Below are 21848 nucleotides of genomic sequence, written 5' to 3' on the forward strand. Positions count from 1 at the left end.
ATTGATTGGGCTCCTTCTCTTCACCTGTGCATCCTTTGTCTGGATTGGAATAGATTTTACATGAGGATCAATAGAGGAGCATGACTTCATCGCGGTATCTGCCCTGACACGCTTTTATAGTTTCTCTTTATGGCTACGCTGGACTTTTCTCTTCCCAAACATCGACCATCATATTAAAGTTTCAGCATCGCGGCCGGGTGATGGAGCTCACGCTGCAGGATCAATAAACCGGCAGGATCGATGTGAGGGCGAAGCATCGCGGCTTGTAAACACACCGGAGTACTTGTGCTGAGGCAGGTACAGCTTACAAATCACCTCCATTTCTTTAATGCGAGAACTATCGAGCGGCATGCAGTGCATCCACTGTAAAAATGTACGCTTGCTGTTTCATGATGGAACAAACACGCTGACAAGAGGTCGATTCAAATCCTCTGCAAAAAAAAAAAAAAACACGTTCCCAGACACTGATATGAAATATCTGTGCCATGAGTCTTCATGTCATCAGCAGACAGCTGCAGGACAGCGTCCCTCTTTTCTGTCTCAAAGAGCTCTGTCAGAAACGCCTCTGAAAACCAAACCGAAACTAAATTCATAGCGGGCAGCTGCACATTACCATGGTAACCGGTGAGCTGACTTTTTTTTTTAGCACACACTAAAACATTTTTGCCAATTTTTGCTGGAACATTATCACCAAATATAAATTTTATCCACTCTGCTCTCCTTCTTCGACTCATGCTTGAGACACAAGTAGAGCGTGGACGTGCAGAGCGCAGACAAGGGGAGAGTGTGCACTCAGATCCTGTGAACACCCCCCCCCCCCCGTGGTGACGTCACAACGGGGAAGAGTGCTGTTCAATACTTGATTACAGAGGATGGGAAGAGATTTCCGTCTTTTACTAAACTTGTAATCTTCTCTGTAGCCTCTCGGCTGAAACGCACCCACGGAACTTTGGCGCTGCTCTTTCTGCACGGTGAATCCATCTGTTTGAGTAGAGCGTTGACAGCTTGACAGAAACACCATGTGTGCAATAAAAACCTCACCTGATATTCCATCATCGATAAACACTGCATTTATATTTTGGGAAGCGTTCCTTTTACCCGGAGCGTTATTGTCCCATTACCTCTGAACGTCTCGTTGCACACTCCACCTGGACCGGCTCCCGTTAAAATGCTCTGTAAAGTCTTTGCACCTATATTCTAAAAATACACTTCCATTGGATGAATGCTGGCAGTGAATTGGTGAGCTATGTTGGTCACACATTTAGCGCTGATTAGCTGTGCTGTCAGTAAACAGCAGCTGTGAGTCATTTCACCTTCCAGCCTGCAGAAACATTCTGAGTTACCTGTTCAATTAAGCCTAACCCCATCGCGAACGAGACGGGAAAACGAGTCGGAACCCGCTTTCAGAGATCTACTTCCATTTAAAAACAACAACAACAGCAAACTGCTTTTTATTTCTCTCAACAGTCTGCCTTCCCTCTGGTGAAATGAAGTGTGAAAAATGTAAGCGGTGGGTGGACGCCTACTTTTAAAGAAGCAAACATGCAGAGTCTCTAGACGAGAGCCATCTGCTCGAGCCAGGATCCGGCTTTTAATCATGTCTGCAGCCTCGCCGGAACCAGACAGTTCAACGTCTTGTTCCGACCGTGAACAGAACAGAACAGCAGCGTTGCATGTCAAACCCAAGTCTGAAATCTGAGCATGGCTTCGCCGCCGCAGCCAGACGCTGCGTTTGCTGAGGTTCACCGTAGGTTATAAGACGTCTGCCCTGAGTGAATGGTTATTACCTCGGCCTGTGGCAGTTGGCGGAGGTTATGTCACGAGCTCGTCGGCTCTTTATCTGTTTCTCTGCGAGATGAATTCCGAAAGCTGTCGTTGGGTTTTTGCTGATGCTGGGCCTGGCGTGGGTGTGGCTGCTTCTTCCCCTCATTATCTCCTCTCATTTTCTGCAGCATTGCAAGATAGATCCTTTTATTTTTAATACCATGACAAAAAGCCACGGCTCAGCGCTCCATCGCTGCAAACATTCAGATCCACCGGCTGAGAGAGAAGCGACATCGAGATGGAAAATAGATCCGCCAGTATAGAGAATGATGTGGCTTCCTCACAATCTACCGGAGATAAAAGCCGGATTCCAGATGCATCACTTCATTTGACACGAGGAAGATTTGAGCAAGGCGGCGTCACCCCAGCACTGTGCTTTGCTCTGGCTGCACTGATGAATTGACAATCTGATGGTGATGCAGAGAAACCGTTCCCCCTTCCAGAGGCCCTCTCCTAAGCTCGTTTTTTATTTCATTTATCCTGGAACTGGTGGCGGTACCGGCCCATTCAGACTGCGATCAGAGTTCTTCTTCTGGACTAGATGATAAGAAGTCGCTCTGACGAGTCAACACTTCCAGAGACGGTTGATAATGAGCGTGTTTTTCTGTCTAAACGCAGATGTGGATTTTTTTAAATAAAAGCGCTTTCATGAGACGGCGCTCTGAACGGCGAGACAGGCGGCTCATTAGGGGACGCGTGGGTGAAAACGCGTTTCAGTGTTTTGAGTCATAAAGTAAAATGTCTTTAAAAAATAGCTTTTTGTTTCCTCTCTTTTTCAGGTCTGGGGATCCATGCCGGTCCCAGAGCCCCGCCCCCTCCACCCACAAGCCACACCCAACCTGGCGACATCAGCAGGAGGGTCAGACTTTACAGCCGTTGTGCACGCCGCTTTGTTTACCAGGTCTTTGCTGTCAGATTTAGTCGTGATGCTGCATTTCCTCAAATGTTTCAGTAGCTTGAATCTGAAGCAGAAGCCGTCAGCAGGCTTTGTGTCGAAACGCTGATTAATGCTCCAGGACAGGTGTCAAGAAGAGACACAGGATGTGACGCCCAAAAAAGGAAGGCTATAGCGACAACACAGTGTCTCGTAATCTGAACTCAGATTATTGGAACACCAGGCAAGCGTTTAGTTCCTGATGTTAATTATTCAGAGGTCCTTGAATGTTCCCTGTGGTTTCGGTACAGCGAGCCCCGCCCTTATAGATTCACCTGTGGAGGAAGAATCATAGAGACTTGGGTTTACACCCGCCACCCTTACGCCAGAAACACGAGTGGGAAAACATCCCATATAAAAGCCTCGTAGCAAGAGGAGGAGGAGGAGGAGGCCTCAGGAAGGAGACGTCTTCTTCCTTAGTTGTGCACTTGTTGAGGAGGCCATGAGTTCTGGTCCCGAGGCCGGAGGAGAACCCAGTCGACAGAGAGCGTCTGTTGTCTCTGGTAGGTTAGCTCTTTAGTATCTCTTGTGTTTTGGGCGTGTTTGATTCGCCTCCCTCCAACGTTTGACGACTTGAAGAGGAAAGCCTGTAGCCATCCCACAAGGCCTCCTTATCCCTCCGCCTGATACAGACCCGGTGAGAAGGGAGGCTGAGGAGATGGAAGGATTGATGTCGGTCGTCTGATATTACCTGGCCTCTGAAAGTGAACAAAGTGAGCGTCACGTTCCAGCTTTCATCACGTAGTGCGGGTTAGGATGGCGAGGGTACGTCGTCGCAGCTCATTTAGATTTTCTTCCTGCATAGCCGATCGGAGAACTCTTCTTTATTTCCATCGTCCTTTAACCTCCTGAAGTGCTGCACAAACGTCTGTTATTAGGATATTCAGATAAAGACATTTACAAATTTCCTGTCGGAGGACAAGAGGAAAGCTCTTAAAGACTGCGGAGGATAAGTTTTAGGGCTCATAAAATATGAATTCTACGATTTTATTCTCACAGAGTCGATTTGGAAGTGATGACATCTGAGTCGTCGGTTCGCTGGCTGTACTATTCAGATTTGTGAAGGATGACGGTGATATTCTGTTCGGTTCTGAAGCTGTGGGTTGGGTTCAGCAGGTCTCAAAGCAGTTTGAGCTTCAGGACAAACAGAAGTCCTGTTCTATCATCATCGGGGGGGGGGGTTGCGTCCACATCTGCTCATTTAAATATCCACTTTCACCTCTGAGACAAGGTCAGATGGCGCCGGCGAGGACGAGTCGATGAGGAGACGATCAGCGGCTCCTCCTGCTCTGCTTAAAGTCGAGCGATTGATGCTTTCAAAGAAGATTTTCATCGTGAAAATGAGTAACATTTAAGTCTTAATGAAACGCCACTGCTCCCGACTGCAGTAGAAAGTAATGGAATCTCGGCTCGATGGGGAGATGCTGATTTATTTCAACGGAGGAGCAGACGGGACTGTTTAATAATCTGAAAATTGCACCGCTTAAATTCATATAAAGTATAATAAGCCGTAATATTATGGTACATAATGAGCAATAACCAAATCAGGCACTTAACAGTTCAGTAATTGCTAAGTGTGTCATCAATCTGGAGCCAGAGGGACGATCAGATGGGAGCATCTTAAGCCTCGGTTTGTAGCAGCCACCTGGTGAACCATGAAGAGCACGCGAGACGGAGGGCAGGGATTAGTTCACTAATTAGCGGGGATGCTTCTCTTCTTTGACAAAACCTAAAGCCCGTCAGCGATCGGATGAGTTACGCTTTTGACATTCAGAACTTCTTTTATTTCCCTTTCCTTGTTTTGCAAATCCCAGCGGCGATGTCATTGCGGACTCTTCACAATTCTGTCTTTAATCTGGAATTCTGACTCTAAACTCAGATTCCATCCTAGAAGCACCTCTTAGACATCTGTCTGCAGCATCACAGCTGGTATAAACGGACATCCTGCTCACCTTTAATCTGTGCTTGTGAATCGTGCATTCTGGTGAACAACCTCCACAGGTGTCGTGTGTCTCTCTGTCACTCCGATTAATGTGGAAAAGTCTGACTTCTCAGGCCCGGATGCTGCTTTAGTTTTGTTGTCTCCGAAGCCAACTTCTGGAAAGAAAGCCATTAAAATGGTTTTAAAGGCTTTGTCCTTCCGAGGATTCCGGCTCTGAATTAGCTCACACCTACAGCTTCAGTTTTTTTAACGCACGCGCTTTTCCCTGATCGGCTTCAGTGAGGAGATTAAATTGCTCCCGGAAGCCTTTTGAAAAACGTCTGAATAGGCTGGAAATTCCAGACGCGCTGTTGCGTAACTCGGGAAAACATAAAAGCAAATAGTCCGGTGCAGTTTCAGATAGAAAACCCGAGCAGACCTCAGCTGTCACGTTTCACTTGGTGTAGTTCGATTTAATTTATTGAGCCGTCGGGTCCGATCCCGTGATGGAATAGTGAAGGTTTTTATACATCATTTACTAAATACTTTCAGATCTTAGTCAGAAAAGAAGTTTAGATTGTATCTTCTGCATGGATGCAAAGCTTTGATAAATAAGGTAGCTGAAGAAAAAGGCATGTAAGAAGCATAGCGACTTCAGGAACAAAGTTAGAATTGATCTGAATTGATCTGGCGAGCCGAGGGAAGATTGTTTCCACTTCCTGCCGTGGATCGCTATGCCGCTAGAAAACCTCTGGCAGCACCGGCCTCTCATTATTCTTCCAGGCAGACGTGAAGTCCTCCGATTGGGAGCGAAAGTGACCTCAGAAGGCTTAAGAACCCTTAATTGATGGATCCAGGGTCGGTGTGGACGTCCTTCCCCGTCTCACAGTCTCTTCTCATCAGAACAGCTCCTTGGCAAAGACGACCGGTAAACAAGAGTTGCCCAGCCAAGAGGGAAATTCAGCAGATTTATTTTTGGCGTGTTTGTATCGTAGCTTTTAAAGGCTGAAGAAAAGACCTGTCAGCGATGGCCTCCCTCTACTAACCCTTTAAAGAACATAAACAAAACCGCGTCCTGAAAATTGCAGTTTGAATGTAGATCCCAGTCTTTAATGGAGCCGTTAGCGCTTCCTTTCCGGAGCGCTAAATGGTGCAAATTAGACGCAGCGTTGACACGGTCCATCCAAACATCATGGATGCATGGAAACAGTAACAGGGTCGTAATGCGCAATAAACGCTTTCGCTTGCCGCAGGATTTACACCCAAGTTGGCGATTACCAAAACGACGACTGTATATCTGGTGAAAGAAGAAAGTACGGAATGCCTTTTAAAGGGAAAGTTCCCCGAAAGATGCCGCCATAATCCAGGAAGTGTTCAGAAGAAGCTCTGAGATGTTAGAGGCGATGATGATGATGATGATGATGAAGAGTGTAGCAAAACTTCAGCACTTTTTTGCTGAAGTCAGCTGCTGCAAATGAACACAGTGGTGTGTTTTTATATCCCATGAGCCTACCTGTCAGGCAGAGCCGACACGCTTCTTCCTGTATCGCTGCGGCATTACGGTTCGCACGAGGCCTCACATCATCACCTTCATCGTTTACTGAAGAAGAGGATTGTGACTGGAGACACATTTAGCTGAGGCTGGAGCGTTCCTTAATTGTCTGCAAATATTATCTTGTGGAAAAGATTTGGAATATCTTCAGCCGCTGTGTGTGCTCTGACACCTCACCCTCCTCCTCCTCTTCCTCTTCCTCCTCCTCCTCCTCTCTATAGAGTTGGGCTGTAGGATGATTTTACAGCGAGTGGCATCATTTCAGACTCACAAAGATTCTGCTCGTCTCAATGCCATTTTGCCACCGAGCTGGCGCCGCTGTTTCCATTACATTTGTCGCCATGGAAACCAGCCTCTTTCTCGCCGTTTCCCATTGCACCTCCACAGCGAATCCCTCTATTTCCCCACATACGTGCATCCCAAACCAGCGGCAATGAGACGACGCCCTTCCTCGTCTGCTTCGCCGTGGTTTCCCCCCGTCGGTGCCGAGCGGAGAAGGAGTGATGGGCTTTTGAGAATACTTAATGACTTCTCAGGCAGTTTCATTTCAGAAGTGAAATCTCAGTCCTCCCTGCAGGCATACAGCACGTACAATGCGTCCGGAGTCCGGAGTTACAAATAGCACACACCTCACCTTGGAGCGCCGTTGACTTCCCACAGGAGGACTGTTTGTTATTGAAAATGTGGTTCGGTTCATCCTGACACTTCCCACTTTCCCCCCTGGTGCTTTCGAGCTGATAGAATTTTATTATTGGCAAGTCCCGGGTGAGATCACATCCCGTCATCCTGTCGCTTCACAACAAGTGAAATGCAATATCAGGAGAATTGATTATATGCGGACCACAGAGCAACACTCAGAAAATGTGTTTACTGTAGTCCCCCCCCCTCGTCGAAATGCCAAGAAGCAGCTCTCAGCAGACGCTCCGCTGCCCGATGAATGATTAATGAGACGGGCGCTTCTATAACCAGCCGCACAAACACAATTCCACTCAGGTGGATCAGAAGAGTTTCATTCCTCTGGTGGGAAAAAAGGGAAAATGCAATTCTCTGGAAGTATAGAGGGCTCCTGGTTCAGATCTCCGGCCCAGATGGGAAAGCAGGCGACCTTTTTCCGGGCCCTGCCCCGGTTCCAGTCCAGTTGAGGGTGTAACACGCAGACGGGAAGCAGCAGAAGTCGTTCTTTACCATCATCTGTTCCAGTTTCTCCTGTGGCATGAGAAGACTTTCTCATGCTTCCTGTCAGTTTTACGTTAAATTAACCGTGGATGTAAAATACCACCTGGTGAGACGTGACTGTCAGAAGCATCCCGACTGATTTCCTCAAGTAGACGGTCTTTTCCTCCTCTTTTGTTCATCTTTCCGTTTCCCTCGGATACGGGGGATGGAGAAATGTTTGTTTGATGCTGAATGTCAGTAAAAAAAGCCGAACACAAAAGGAGAACAATCAGCGTTCGATAAACCGCCTGCAGGCTCTCATCTGACATTTTCAGTCAACGGTTGCATAGTTTGCTTCATCTTTTTAGAGATCATTTGGGTGTTATGTAATAGCATTATGTGTGGCGTTTGAGGGAAAACCGAGAATTTTGGGCACAAAGTGTGAGTCGAGAATCCGTTAAGAGGTTTAGAACCAGGATCTGACTCATCAGACAGGCCTCGTGTCGTTTAAGGGAAGCTTCCTAGCTGCGTCTCTGACGTATAAAGAACCTTTCACCGTCTGTCAGAACCCGACAAGCAAAAAACCGGCAAACCTAAAACTGAATGGAGCCGAAACAGCCCAGAAACAGCCCAGAAACAGCCGGCCGTCTGTTCATCATGACCCACGGCTGCTGCTGAACACTCCATAATAATCAGACCGGGTGGCGCATCGGGTGGAAAGGCGTGATTATTGAACCGCCTCTGCATCATGCAGGAAGGAGGACAAGCCTTGTTATCGGAGGCGTTTCCATGACGATGCGGTTGAAAAGCCTGCGCGTTTTAATCCGCGTCTCTTGTTGTGATTCTGCTTTCACTAAGAGGCCGATGCCGTCTTCTCTCCTCTCGCCGCTGGGCTCCAATCCCTCACTGCACCAGCTGATTAATGATCAAAGCAGCTTCATCCGAGGAGTTCTGAAGAGTAGAGTTATGTTGTAATCATTCCCAGATAATTGATTTAGCTTGAAACTTCCCCCTCTTGTCGTTTGCTGTGGGTTCAGAAGCTGATTTTTGAATGTTGCTGCAGTTTGTGAGTAGATTTTTAAAAAATGGATCTATAACGATGTAAAAATAACGAGTGTGAAATGTCTTTTGTCCCATGGCGGGTAACTTCCCGTCGCCGGCGTGAACTCTCTCAGATGAACTATGAATATTTAATATTTATGATTTGATCAATGCTGTTGAGCGTTTATTAGTTACTGACAGGAGGTTTTGGCTCTCTGACAGAGGGCGGCTTGCTCAGCTGTGTGCACATCTTTCTATGTCCCATTGGAAGGACCTCGATTAAAGAAAAAATGGCATTACATTTCAGCGTGGATGCTGGAAAAGGATACCACTTAAGGGAAAAGGATCCCAATGAAGGGAAAAGGATCCCACTGAAGGGAATCTTCCATAACGTCTGCCGGCAGCTGAAACTCCACCTCGCTGGACGGCTATTAAAAAATGCACAATTTACCTGCATGGATTTGGTTTCGCCACTTAGATGCAAGAACATTAGAAAATAGGATAGATTATTTGGAACGTAGATGATAACCTCTCTACTCATCGGCCATTTTCTGTTTGCTCACAAGGATCCGACCCGCGGCTCGGCGTTGTCTACTCTTGTTTTGCTCCTGGTTTTTTCACTGATATCAAACGTTTGAACTGAAACTTGCATCACCGCCTCCCTGCTGCGATTCGCTGTCTCCCACAGCTACAAAGGAAATCAGTGCTGCTGCTGGAGGAGAGTCTGACATCTTCCTCTCTCTGCCGCTGCTCTCTGCTGGTTAACGATGCTAAGAAGACAGAGCGTCGCTCTTTGGTCTCCGCTCTATCTGATTCACCACTTTAAGTGCCCTAATTATACGTCATGTTGTCATTTTTGGTTGTCTGTACGGTATCTGAAAAGTTGTCGACTGATTCTGATCAAATATATATATATATATATATCTTTTTACAGATATCATGAAATAAAATACCGGGGAGAAAAAGTTCAGTCCAGAATAAATAAGCTCAGATAAAAATACATAAAAGGAAATAGCTGGTTCGCGATGACCTGTGACGCCCCGGTCCGTTTTGTCCGTTTGGCCCGGGACCGGCAGCCGTGTCCGTTCCCATACATTCTTAGGGTGCTTTCACACCGCCACTGTTTGCTCCCCTTTAAACGGACCAGAGTTCCTTTCCTCGGATAACCCGCTCCGTTTGGGCTATTATCGCTGTTGCTCTGAAAGTGCAGTTTCTAATTTGTCAGACATTATTCTCTGCTTCTGCAGTACAGGTAAATTACAACTGCAGAGTATTTACCTGTCAGGTCAAAGACGAACATGAAAGGCTCTGCAGTCCCTGTGGCGCTGATTATAATGAGGATGAGCTGTTCTAAGCAGACGGGGCTTTGACCCACATTAGCTCCCTGCCCACGGCCCCAGGCCCGCTGGAGAATAATAGCCAGATTCAGTGTCTAAGATGTATGAAATCAAACTCCCAGGTTCCAGGAGACGGCGTGATGTTCAGAAACCTGAGGAGGTTTTAAATAAAAAGCCATTTTCTTAGTCTGAAACCAAACTGAGAGAATCATCATCAGGAGTTCTGTTCACGCCGCAGGGAACTCTGGACTGTCCAGAATTTTAAAGAGCATCGCTGAAAGCTTTTTCATCCTTTTTCATCTGCACACATTAGTATTTAGAGCTATGTCCCGATGTGACTCGATGCGTTCCCCTCGTATCCCATCATCCAGCAGCATCAGTATCTCATCTTGTTTTGGTTTTTTTTTTAATTTTGTCTTTTGCCGAGAAAGCAGAGCATGTTTCAACATTCCATACAGTTTCACACATTCCCACAATCTCCTTACTGGTCTAGAATTTGCTGCTACTGATGCAGATTGTGATTTAGAGCCCTGCTTGAAGGGCACCTTGATGGAAGTTGTTGAATTTTAAGCATTGCTCATTCATTTTCCACAATCAGACTTTCACAGATGCCTGGTTATTGAATCTGAAACCCCCCAGCCACATTCCCCGCTCCAAATTGAACGCAGGTTGCAGGCCGTCTGTTTTCTGAATTATGCTCGCCTATTAATTATGATGTTTTCAAATTGCGCTGACAGAGTAAGTGCCTTTGCATCCTGACAACTTTTTACTTCCATAAAGTTTTTTTCAATAAGAGCGAGCTGTGATCAAGTGTGATCCTCATCTCCATGACACAACATTATACGGCCAACATTTCAGTTCAACTAGGAGTCTAGGATTTAGGTTTAGGACTAGAGATTAATATGTGACTTCCAGTTTTCACATGGGACAACAATCTATTAATTCCTGAAGAATGCGTCGTTGAAGCTGCTCAGAAATACTTCTAGAAATATGAAGAATCTATTCTATCTGCTTTAGTTTTCATTCAGACGTGCGCCACTTTAATCCGAGGCAGACAAGCCAAAGGTTAGCAGACACAGCAAATCTCCTCTCACCTTCCGTACCTGAGGAGCTCCGGTGAACGCCACGCTCCCTGTGGGACATTCATTGGTATTCCGTTCTACCTCTTATTATTTTATTCACTCTAATCTAAAATGACTTCAGAAGTGGAAATAAGCTCACTGGGCACACATGCTAATAATTTACTGACTGGAAAAAAAAACAAAAGTCAGCAGAGAGGCATTGTAAAGAGAAGTAAAAAGGCCGAGTGCACGGTGCTTATTTATTCATATAGGTGCCTTCATTTCCATATAAAAGTGTGTGACCAATAGGAAAGCTGTTTGGTGTTTAGAGAGCTCAAACAGAAATCTGATTTCTTGGTGACATCATGTGATGAGAGAGAAAAGACGTAACCATTGTTTTCCTCTTTAGATATTCTTTCAGCATCTCACTATCTGATTTGGAGGGCTGCAAAGTGTGTGTGTGTGTGTGTGTGTGTGTGTGTTCCATTTACTTTTGCTGCTGCATCTCTCAGGTGTCATCGTGGAGCTTTTTCGTGACAGACACACAAAATGGTTCTCCAGCAGATGGTAGATAATCTTCCCCTAAAATGGAACTCGTGCAATGAATAATACAATGAATAACACAGTGAATAACACAATGAATAACACAGAAAATAACACAGTGAATAACACAGTAAATAACGCAGTGAATAACACAATGAATAACACAGAAAATAACACAGTGAATAACACAGTAAATAACGCAGTGAATAACACAACGAATAACACTATGAATAACACAGTGAATAACACAGTGAATAACACAGTGAATAACACAATGAATAACACAGTGAATAACACAGTGAATAACACAGTAAATAACGCAGTGAATAACACAATGAATAACACAATGAATAACACAATGAATAACACGTTTTCTGACCCAGCAGCAGATGCACCACCCTTCCAGAATCGTCCCTGTCACCAGGGAGCTCTTGGCTTCTCATGTTGAGGCTGTGTGTTTGTGATTTGCCTCATCAGCATTGGGAGGGGGGTGTCATTGGATCGGTACGTTTTTAGATGGGGTGCCAAACAGGGCAGATAGGCAGCAGGGTAATTTACTGAAAAGCCTGTCAACATTTTGTGCAAATATGCTGAAGAGGGCTGGAGGCCCATGAGGAGCTGCCACTGGTGTGTTCTGAATAGCTGAACGGACCGAGCCAATTATTAACAACCAAAATGATCCATTATTAGATCCATTTGGCGTAAACCTTGAAACCAGTCTCGTGTATCTCCGTGTCGGCACCGCCGGTCACGTCTGTGGTGCCAAGAGCCCAGTTAAAGATGAGCATCCATCCAGTGCTGCAAGGGAAACGCCAGGACTTCAGCTCATGATTATTCCCCCCTGCTGTGAGTGAATTGGGGGGAGGGGGGGGGGGCTCCAAACGTGTGCAGATAAAAAATAATAAAAAATCTTTACACACAACCAAGTCCCAAGGACTTTTGTCGCCCTTATTCTTTTCTTTGTTTCCATGGTTACAAGTTGATCTCATTTCAGATGACAATTTTCTGAAACTGAAAATGTCAACATGAGCATTTTCTGACAAAACTTTACATCTCCCATGTGAGGCTCTGTCTGATGTTTTAATATTAATATTGATGCTGTTTCTCAAATGTCCCCAATATTTAAATTTGAAAAGACGCAACTCTCCGTCTCCGTGTGTGCGCACTCTCATCTTTGTCCCTCGCGATGACCGAAGATCTGTTTTGTCTCTTCCTGCAGTGACCTGGAGGCGAATGTAGAAGTTCAGAGACAAGATGAGGTGTTTCAGGAAGCGTTCAATGTTCCCCCTCCTCGGCTTCCTCATCACCTTTCTGCTGTTTCTAAACCTTTATCTGGATGATGGATATGTGCTGGTAAGATTTCTCACCTTTGAAAAGGTTGACACCTTCCGTCTTTGTTTGTCTTCCGTCCGGCTGCTGCTCCTGGAATTCTACTCTGCTCTGTGTGTTCTTGTTTTTGTCATTTAAGGAGGCTGAAAAAAGTCCGCTGGGAGAGACGCTGATGCATCCCGCAAACTCCGAGAGATACGTCCACACACTCAGAGACCTGTCCAATGTCTCCGGGACCATTAATGTGACGTATCGCTACCTTGCAGGAATTCCTCTGCCTCGTAAAAGTAAGTATTTGTGCCCGGTGGAAACAACTTTGACTTTTAGCAAGAAATATCTTTTCAATTTCTTCCACATAAATAATTAATTGATTTGTGTTCACAGAGTATCTCACCATCGGGCTGTCATCTGTGAAAAGAAAACGAGGGAACTACCTTCTGGAGACGATCAAATCCATCTTTGATCAGTCCAGCTACGAGGAACTCAAAGAGATCGTGGTTGTGGTCCACCTTGCGGACTTTGACCTGGCCTGGTGCGAGAACCTGGTCCAGGAAATCACCAGGAAGTTTGCTCACCACATCATAGCCGGTCGCCTCCTGGTGATCCAGGCCCCAGAGGAGTACTATCCATCTTTGGATGGGTTGAAAAGGAACTATAACGACCCGGAGGACCGGGTCCGTTTCCGCTCCAAGCAGAACGTGGACTACGCGTTCCTCCTCAACTTCTGCACAAATCTCTCCCACTTCTACATGATGCTCGAGGATGACGTGCGCTGCTCCAGGAACTTCCTGACAGCGCTGAAGAAGGTGATCACCTCCAGAGAAGGTTCCTACTGGGTGATGCTGGAGTTCTCCAAGCTGGGATACATCGGGAAGCTGTACCACTCCAAAGACCTGCCACGTCTGGCTCACTTCCTCCTCATGTTCTACCAGGAAATGCCCTGCGACTGGCTCCTCATCCATTTCAGGGGCCTGCTGGCCCAGAAAGACGTGATCCGGTTCAAGCCCTCGCTTTTCCAGCACATGGGCTACTACTCCTCTTACAAAGGAGCCGAGAACAAGCTGAAGGACGACGACTTTGAGGAAGACTCCATCGACATTCCCGACAACCCTCCTGCCAGCCTTTACACGAACATCAACGTCTTCGAGAACTACGACGCCACCAAGGCTTACAGTACTGTGGACGAATACTTCTGGGGAAAGCCTCCGTCCACGGGAGACTTCTTTGTCATAGTCTTCAGTAAGTGTGCTAAAATCAGCAGAATTAAAATCGTCACGGGAACAGAAGACAGACAAAATGACATTCTTCACCACGGAGCTCTGGAAGTAGGAAAGAAGGCTGTGGAGACCAAGCAGGGAAGGCAGTGTTCCTCCTACATCACATTAGGAGAGCTTAAAGGCGGAAGGATCGAGGTCAACAATGTGGATCACACCATCGGCTTTGACATCGAGTGCGTACGAATAGTCGTCACTGCTGGTCAGAAAGAGTGGCTCATCATAAGAACTATCAGTTTATGGACCACGCAGCCTGTCAGCGCATTTAGCATAAAGTAGTGCAAAGACCTTTTAAATAATCCGTGTTGAGCTTAAATGCACTTTGTATGACTTCTGGGAAATGTGTGTTTCTGGGATTCCGATCCATATTTTCTTGGGTTGTTCCCGACTGCTTTGTTTTCATTGTGTTGTATTAAAATGACCAATTTGTACAATTACTGAACCTTTATACTTAAATTCAATTTTAACATCTCTACATAAAATCGTTCGTACTTCACTGCTAAGTAGTTTTTTTTCTTTTGTCACAACACTAACACCAGTCTGATTCCGGTTTCTCTTGTGTGCTATTCTTTGCTGCCATCTCCTGGAATTTTACAAACTGAACTGGTGAATAGCAACTTTTCAAATATAGAAAAATGTTCCCATCCTTGGTCTGAAGGTAGAACAACCCCTACAGTCGGTATAAACCTGTTATAACCCCTGGTGATGCTGTATTCCCCATTAAAGGGTTCAAAAATCGCCAACATGTGTGCATCAAACAAAACCTTCTCTTAAAGACTCTTTACTGGGATTAGTGCCCCCCCCCCCCAGTCACAACTGGTCCGGCCTCTTCTCTGTGTGATTCCCCTTTGACTGCTGTCAGTGCCAGTAAAACAGATGGCTCAGCTGCAGACAGAGCCAAACCCAAAACGAGAAATCATCTCGATGCAGGTTGATGTAAATCTGTTATTCTCATCACATCAGGATCCGCTGCCTCATCTTTGCTGGTTATCTACTTTGGTCTTTCTTTTCAGTACATTTCAGTCCACATACATTCTGAGTTCCCTCTCTTCTCTTGCTTTGTGATGGCTTTCTCCTGATCTCCGTTTGTAATATCAGCCTCCTTATAGGTGACCGTCTTGCCTCTGGTCCTGTCCAATTTCCTTCATTCTAGTTCTCTAACATTATAATCCTCAGTCTGCCATTATGCTCCACCTACAGCTCAAAAAGGATCGTGAACAAAATCCTGTTGGGTCAGAATGTATCATGGCATGAAGCAAAACAACCACATTCAAAAGTAGTACATTTAAACTAATAGAGAGATGGCAATAAATAGTAGTAAATTAGAATAATAATTTGTCATAAGAAGAGATATTGTTATATTAAATATCACCATTAGGTTAAACTCAATGATAAATCGCGTTTCATTTGTAGTTTTTGCGGTTAGAATTTTTATTTTATTTCTTTAACATTTCTTTTTAGAAAACAAAGCAGAAAATAAATTATGCACTGAATATCCCCATGAGATTCCCAGCAAGCAGTTCGACTCGACCATGCATTCAAATTATTATTTTCCGATATCCTTGAATGCAGCATTTTTACACCGTGAGTGACGTTTCTGGGTGACGCGGGATGTCGTCATCATTTGGCGACTGCGTCTTGTCAACAAAGCAGAAGCTAACAGCCAGGCTACTGGTGACGTTTGGACCCCTGACACCGTTCGGTAGGATAACAGGTGTTTTCTTTTCACGTCACAATTAGTTCATGTTTTCACTCGTGACTTGTTACGAGCTGGTTCGTGTTAGCAAACCGATGTATAGCATTACCCCGCTGCTAAGATTAGCCAACCGACTTGGGAGGCTAGCTGGTTTGCGTCGTCTGTAAAATGATGATCTCATGAACTCGACTTAAATAATGTCAAAACAAGAATATTGTGCACTTCAGCGTTGAGTATAATATGTAGCGTTCGTTGTGAGTCAATGGATGCACACCGGTGGGACTTTATTACATAATGCTACTTTATGCTAGACTCTGTTTATTAGTATTTTATGAAATTAGTATTGAAAGTTAAATTATGAATCACGCATTTCCGCATCTTACGTGGTTTTCAAACTTGATAGCTGTTGGAACGTTCAGCTTTGTCAGGAAGTTTGAAAGAGAAAGCTGCAGATCTGACTGGATATGTTGCTTTGCTTTGTCACTTTGTTTTTGTCAGCTGTGCTTCTGTAAGTCCGGAGCGAACATCACAGGGCTCTTTCAAATGGATCGGGACATAAACATGTGTTGCCCAGTTTTAGTGTTGGTCCTTTTGAAGATTGCACCCAGGTTCAAAAAGCTAACGTAAATAATCTTGAGAAAGTGGAGGCCTTTGCTGTGATGTAATAACGACCGTGGATTTGCTTTACGTTCATCGATATATTCAGTAACGCGTGTCTACGTATCCTCGTGTGCATTTGGCAAATAGTGAAATAAATAATGGGTTTTTGGTTCATGCAAAGATTCATGCGCTGCATACAGATTGTTCAGTACTTTTCTGCTACAACGGACATTTCAAGAGATTTCAGTGATTCTAAGTCGACAACGACAACAAAAAAGACGTGGAAACCCCTTATTGTATGAGAAAAGGAAAAGACTTCTAACTTTATTTCCCAAAAGGCTTCCTGTTGTCGCTGTTTCAAACGTGCCGCAGCTGACGGGATGGGCCAGCAGCTCTCAGGTCAGGCGGTGATTAACCGTCTGCCTGAGAAGCTGGTGAAGCACGTTGGACTTGTACGAGACAGCGGATACCTCACCTACGAGGAGTTTCTGGCGAGAGTGGCTGAACTCAATGACGTGTAAGTCTCTGTTCCACACACACACACGCTGTAGCTGCTTAGTTTGCAGGTGTTGCTGGTATTTGATGTCTATTTGCCACCTACGCAAATAGAATTGAATACAATACGGGATACGCACATTGAACATGCACTGTCTCTCTACTGGCTCTCTCGTAGCACGGCCAAGCTAGCTGCTGGACAACCAAAGCACCTTCTGTTTGAGGTGCAGCCAGGATCTGATGCCACAGCCTTGTGGAAGGTGGCGGTCCGCGTTCTGTGTACCAAGGTAAACCATTAATCATTAACGGATATCAAGCCTCTATCACTGAGGAGAGCCAGGCTGACCCTGAAATTCACAGTCTTCTTTAGTGTTAAGCGTCTTTCTTTACTTCAAAAGTCTTATTTTAATTTTCTCTGACCAAATTTTTGTTCTCTGTTGCTGAGTTCTTTAAATTACGTTGCTGTCACACGCTTAAATGTCTTAATTGGTAAGACGATGCACCTCATTCCCAATAGCTTAATCCTAAATAAGAAATCTGCAAAATAAATATATATTCAGTGACATGCAGCAGTAAATCCAGCAGGTGTTGCTTTAGAACACATTCAGGCAGTTAGAGCCCTCAGCGTATTGCATCATCCATCATAGCTTTCCTATGTGGGGGACAAGGGAAGCATTTCACATTGCTCCCTGGCTGCATCCTGCATTGAATCATGCACCTTTTTCAGACGGTTTCCCGGACAGTAGTCATAAGTTTTAGACATTTAGAAATCGGTTTCAGCAGCTTGAATGACGTAAGCACCCTTATGGCTCCTCACAGATCAACAAGGAGAACGGCATGCTGGAAGCATCCAGGATCATGAACCTGTACCAGTTCATCCAGCTGTACCGGGACATCACCAGCCAGGCTGCGGAGGTTCTGTCTGCAGAGGGCGCCACCGAAGGCCCGTCGGCCCAGCTCCCCTCCACTGACTCCTGCCAGGCCAGCATGTGGATGGGCAGGTAGGTGCACACGAGGTGCTCACTCAGACTGCCAAATACAGTATTTATCTCATTTTGTCTGCACCACACAATTCATGCGTTTCACCCTTTTGTAACTAAACATCTCTACGATCATTTAAATAACTCCACATATAGGGCTGGGGTCGCTTCCCTGTTTGGTGAACGATCTTAAACCACTTCGATTTCATTCAAACTGTCAGGACAGACATTTTAAAGTTTGGATTTTTATAACACTGAAATATATTTTCCTGAGGTAATTCTCTTTAGAAGGATTTTATTCATCTTGATGTGTTTCTTTCAAGAAGAAGACTCGACACTAAAGCTTGATCTCCTGTGTAGAGTGAAGCAGCTGACTGACGAGGAGGAGTGCTGCATCTGCATGGATGGAAAGGCAGACCTAATTCTTCCATGTGCGCACAGCTTCTGCCAGAAGTGCATTGATAAATGGTAACAGAAACTGATCAAGCCTTAAGTCTCCTGTGAGATGAGCAAACACAGACGGTGCTCATTAGACGCACGCTTCTGTTTCTGCAGGAGCGGACACAGTCGAAACTGTCCGATGTGTCGCCTGCACGTGACTGCCGCCAATGATTCGTGGGTGATGTCTGATTTCCCGACAGAGGACGACATTGCTGGTTACATCCTCAACCTGGCGGATGATGCTGGCCACCCACACAGGCCTTAACACACAGCTCACTGAGCCGGTTACAGGACAAGGGAATCAACCCGTGAAGCAGGCTGTCAACAACATGTCACTTTCACCTCGGAAGAGAACCTTTTTTTTTTTTCTTTCTTCCTGTTAATAAAAACATAGATGGAGCAGCAGGGTTTCCTGCTCTTTATGTACTTAGTGGCAGGGTTATGAAATGAGTCCTAAAACATGTTCTTTGTGAACAAATATTGTTGGTGTTGTGCTTCATCTGACCGTGTCTGAAACCAAGTTCAGTCTGCTATATTCAATTATAACTTATTAATTTAATACCCAGAATAACCCCAGCGTCCGGGGTGCTGATGGGATGATTCTGTTGGACTTGCCTTTTGCCCTGTTTTCACTGATACTTACGCGCCAACATAATACGCAGAGTTTCCAGTTAAAATGTTAAAGCCAGATGTATTTCCCATCCTGTAAAGTTAGTCTGTGCAATGTAACCCTGCATGTTTATATCATACATGACATTCCTTGAGCTGTGTGCTGTAACTTTATTGTCAACTGAAGTTCTGCGTTCAAGTTTATTGTTATTTTTTGGGGTTCATTTTCTATGATTTCTAATGACACGACTTGCTGTGGTATTTCTCTTCATTATTTGATTTGAAATAGCCACAAATTGTCATCTGTACTGTTTTAATTTTTTACCACTTAACTATTAAGTTCATTTGAATCCTTTTGCTGTAGACCTACTGTAGTTTACACTCCTTACACGAGCAGCTTTCTTCTGCTTTCTTCTGCTATGGTAAAGAACGATAATGAACCACGGAGGTTGTCGGCTCTGAAGCTGAAATATTTGATTTACGAAGACTGTATCCTAAAGAATTTCATAAAATGTGAAAATATATTGAACACTATTTTACATTATTTCAACTTGCTGGGATGAAGAATTCTAATTTAGTATTTAGGTAATTTATTAAAACCACTTTAAACATAAAAGAGCATCTCAAAACAATTGTTCAAGCCTTTTCATTTTACAGTTATCTTTTCCAGTAGAGATAGGATTTATGTTCATACAAGACACACACACGATGTGTGCATTTTGATTTGACTGGAATAAATTGTTGGTTGTTATTGCTGACACATACCGGTATATTGCTCTTTGAAACCTCACTATACCTTTTCTTGGTAACCGTGTACAACAACAGATTTTTTTTTTTTTCTCTGTGGTGGAAGATATAATTGTTTGATTGGAGTTGAGACCAGACAAAAAGTTGATTTAGTAACACATGTCTATTTGTACCATTTAAAATGTATAAAACAAAGTTGTAATTTAAATGATTATTCAAACATTTAATAAATTAGAATGGTTACAATGTAATTTTTATGATAGATAAATGTATAACATGCACATTTTGTGTAAAATAACTGAGTGGAAAGAGCTGTTGTGAAATGATTTACTTCTTCCTGTATTATCCTAAAAACATAGATTCTCACTTTTTGCACTTTATAATATATGTTATGTTTTATTGCTAGAAGCTTGAAATCGCGTTACAATTAATTTATTTTAAATGCATTGTTTACGGTTTATCAAAATCTTTTTAATCTTATTTTAATGTGCAAAGAATTATATGATGTAAAAACTTACATGCTATCATCCATCAGTGATTTTATTGATCATTATAGAGCTGTTGCCTCACAGAAAGAAGGTCCTGCTCGAATCCACCTGTTCATCCGTGGGGAGTTTATATGTTCTCCCTGTCTTTGTTTGGGTAACGCTACATGCCTGCACATTACATGAAATAAAGTCGTCATACCTATATGTAGCACAATTAGTTTTGTATTTGAGGTTCATGCACGGTTTATTTTGTGCACCATTAAAAAATCATATACTACCTGTCTTGAATTTGAAAAAAAAAATCACATTTTATTTTTTCACTAAAGAAGGGTCTAAATTAAACAAAATTATAATGAAATCTAACAATACTATAAATACTTTTTGATGCTCTAACAATGGAAACACTGAGACGGTTCTCCAGTCATCCAGAGGTCATGAAAACACTTCCCTTTCCCTCCATGGTGGGGGTGCTGTCAGCCTTACTCCACCACGCTGGAAATAGTGACACTGTGGGTGGACCCATCGACAAACTGACTGACTAATGTTCATGAGCATTGATCACAATGATGGTAACGTTGCTAAAATGATGTTGACGTTTCTCATCAATGATGAAAGGCATCGTTAGGTGATTTAGTTTTTCCAACAACTCGCTGGAGGGGAAACAGGTTTGACCTTTGTATTTAAAATGAAGTTTAAATTTACATATCAATGACTTTTGTTCTGTAGGTATCATCTGCCAAAAGTTTTTAATGTTAAAGTGTAATCATCATCATCTCTAAAAAGTGGAACTTTGCACTCTTAACTACAAATGCATCCTGAATAAACAAGTAGGGGGCGTGGCCTACAGATATTGTACAGGCTATTGAATGTGACAGCTTTGTTCAGCACTTCCTCTCCTCCGCGGAGCACCACTAAAAACCTGTTTCAAGCTTACCATCCTTTTATTTTAAATGAAACCCTCTGTTGAGACCGGCAGCCAAAGGGTGACCTGGCCGAGCCTCTAAGGGGGGGCTGGAAGCGTCCACCCTGTGAAGCCAAACTGTCCCAAGAGCTGCTCCTCAAACAGTGAGTACATTATCATCACGAGAAATCTTTGCACCAAGTTTGTAACACTGTGAGCTTTATTAGCCCTTTCTCTATCGATGCCGAATCACTTTCACTCTTGCATGTTCTCGAGCGCACATTGTAGTTTGTACAGCGTAGCAGAAATACCACGGACACTGATTATCTCTGAGGCCGATCGATGCCCAAAACTTGCTTTACCAACAGAAACTGCTGTTGCTGCGTTGCAGTCATGTGAGAACATTTTCTGAAGTCTTACACAACTTGTTCCCTCATTTTCTAATCAAATCCATTCAAGTTGGTTCTTGTCATACTCGTTCATGGCATCACATCTCACCCATCCAAATGTTCTCATCGGTCGATCAAAGAAACAACCTATTTGAACAAGGTCAAGCATATGTGCGGCCCTGAATACTCTTATTTCCAAGGAAGGTCGTAAATGAGAGCAGGCCTTGCTTCAGTTAAACTTCATTAACCGTTATAAAAACAAACAGCAATCACACTGACCAGTTTCTGTTGATGTTGTCGTACCTTTCCCACAGGCAAAGCCTTCTCATTATCAAGCATGTAGGCAGTCCCCCCCCCCCAAAAAAATGCGACAAGTCTAAATTTTCCTTTTAAAGACATGTCCGACGCGACATGACGAGAATGGCCTGAGAGCTTTTGTATGGCCTTCTATAAATAATCATTAGTGTCTGCTGGCCCACGGAGCAGAGGCCATCGCAGGAATTCGTCCTCTGGAGGCTTGATGTGTTTTTT

At 44.2% G+C, this 21848-nt stretch overlaps 2 protein-coding genes across 2 annotated transcripts; both read left to right on the forward strand.

Annotated features, from left to right (window-relative positions):
- Positions 1-614: 614 nt before the first annotated feature.
- LOC137893473 (alpha-1,3-mannosyl-glycoprotein 4-beta-N-acetylglucosaminyltransferase C-like) lies at positions 615-14250 on the forward strand. The gene is given in 4 exon segments (XM_068738881.1): positions 615-624; positions 12588-12721; positions 12837-12984; positions 13082-14250. Coding segments are annotated over 4 exon segments (1461 nt in total).
- A 2391-nt stretch (positions 14251-16641) lies between these two features.
- On the forward strand, positions 16642-18448 carry rnf141 (ring finger protein 141). The gene is made up of 5 exons (XM_068739718.1): positions 16642-16784; positions 16941-17049; positions 17582-17763; positions 18103-18210; positions 18298-18448. The coding sequence occupies exons 1-5, from the start codon at positions 16648-16650 to the stop codon at positions 18446-18448; spliced, it is 687 nt and encodes a 228-aa protein (XP_068595819.1). The 5' UTR covers positions 16642-16647.
- Positions 18449-21848: the final 3400 nt, after the last annotated feature.

This window comes from Brachionichthys hirsutus, chromosome 5, assembly GCF_040956055.1.
Source record: "Brachionichthys hirsutus isolate HB-005 chromosome 5, CSIRO-AGI_Bhir_v1, whole genome shotgun sequence".
Taxonomy (NCBI): Eukaryota; Metazoa; Chordata; class Actinopteri; order Lophiiformes; family Brachionichthyidae; genus Brachionichthys; species Brachionichthys hirsutus.

What these genes read in the sequence shown, in the direction of transcription:
- rnf141 (XM_068739718.1), top strand. Translation starts at nt 16,648, where the DNA reads ATGGGCCAGCAGCTCTCAGGTCAGGCGGTGATTAACCGTCTGCCTGAG. An exon ending in GCCAGCATGTGGATGGGCAG is followed by an intron (nt 17,764 to 18,102) that starts GTAGGTGCACAC and finishes TCTCCTGTGTAG; the next exon opens with AGTGAAGCAGCTGACTGACG. An exon ending in CAGAAGTGCATTGATAAATG is followed by an intron (nt 18,211 to 18,297) that starts GTAACAGAAACT and finishes CTGTTTCTGCAG; the next exon opens with GAGCGGACACAGTCGAAACT.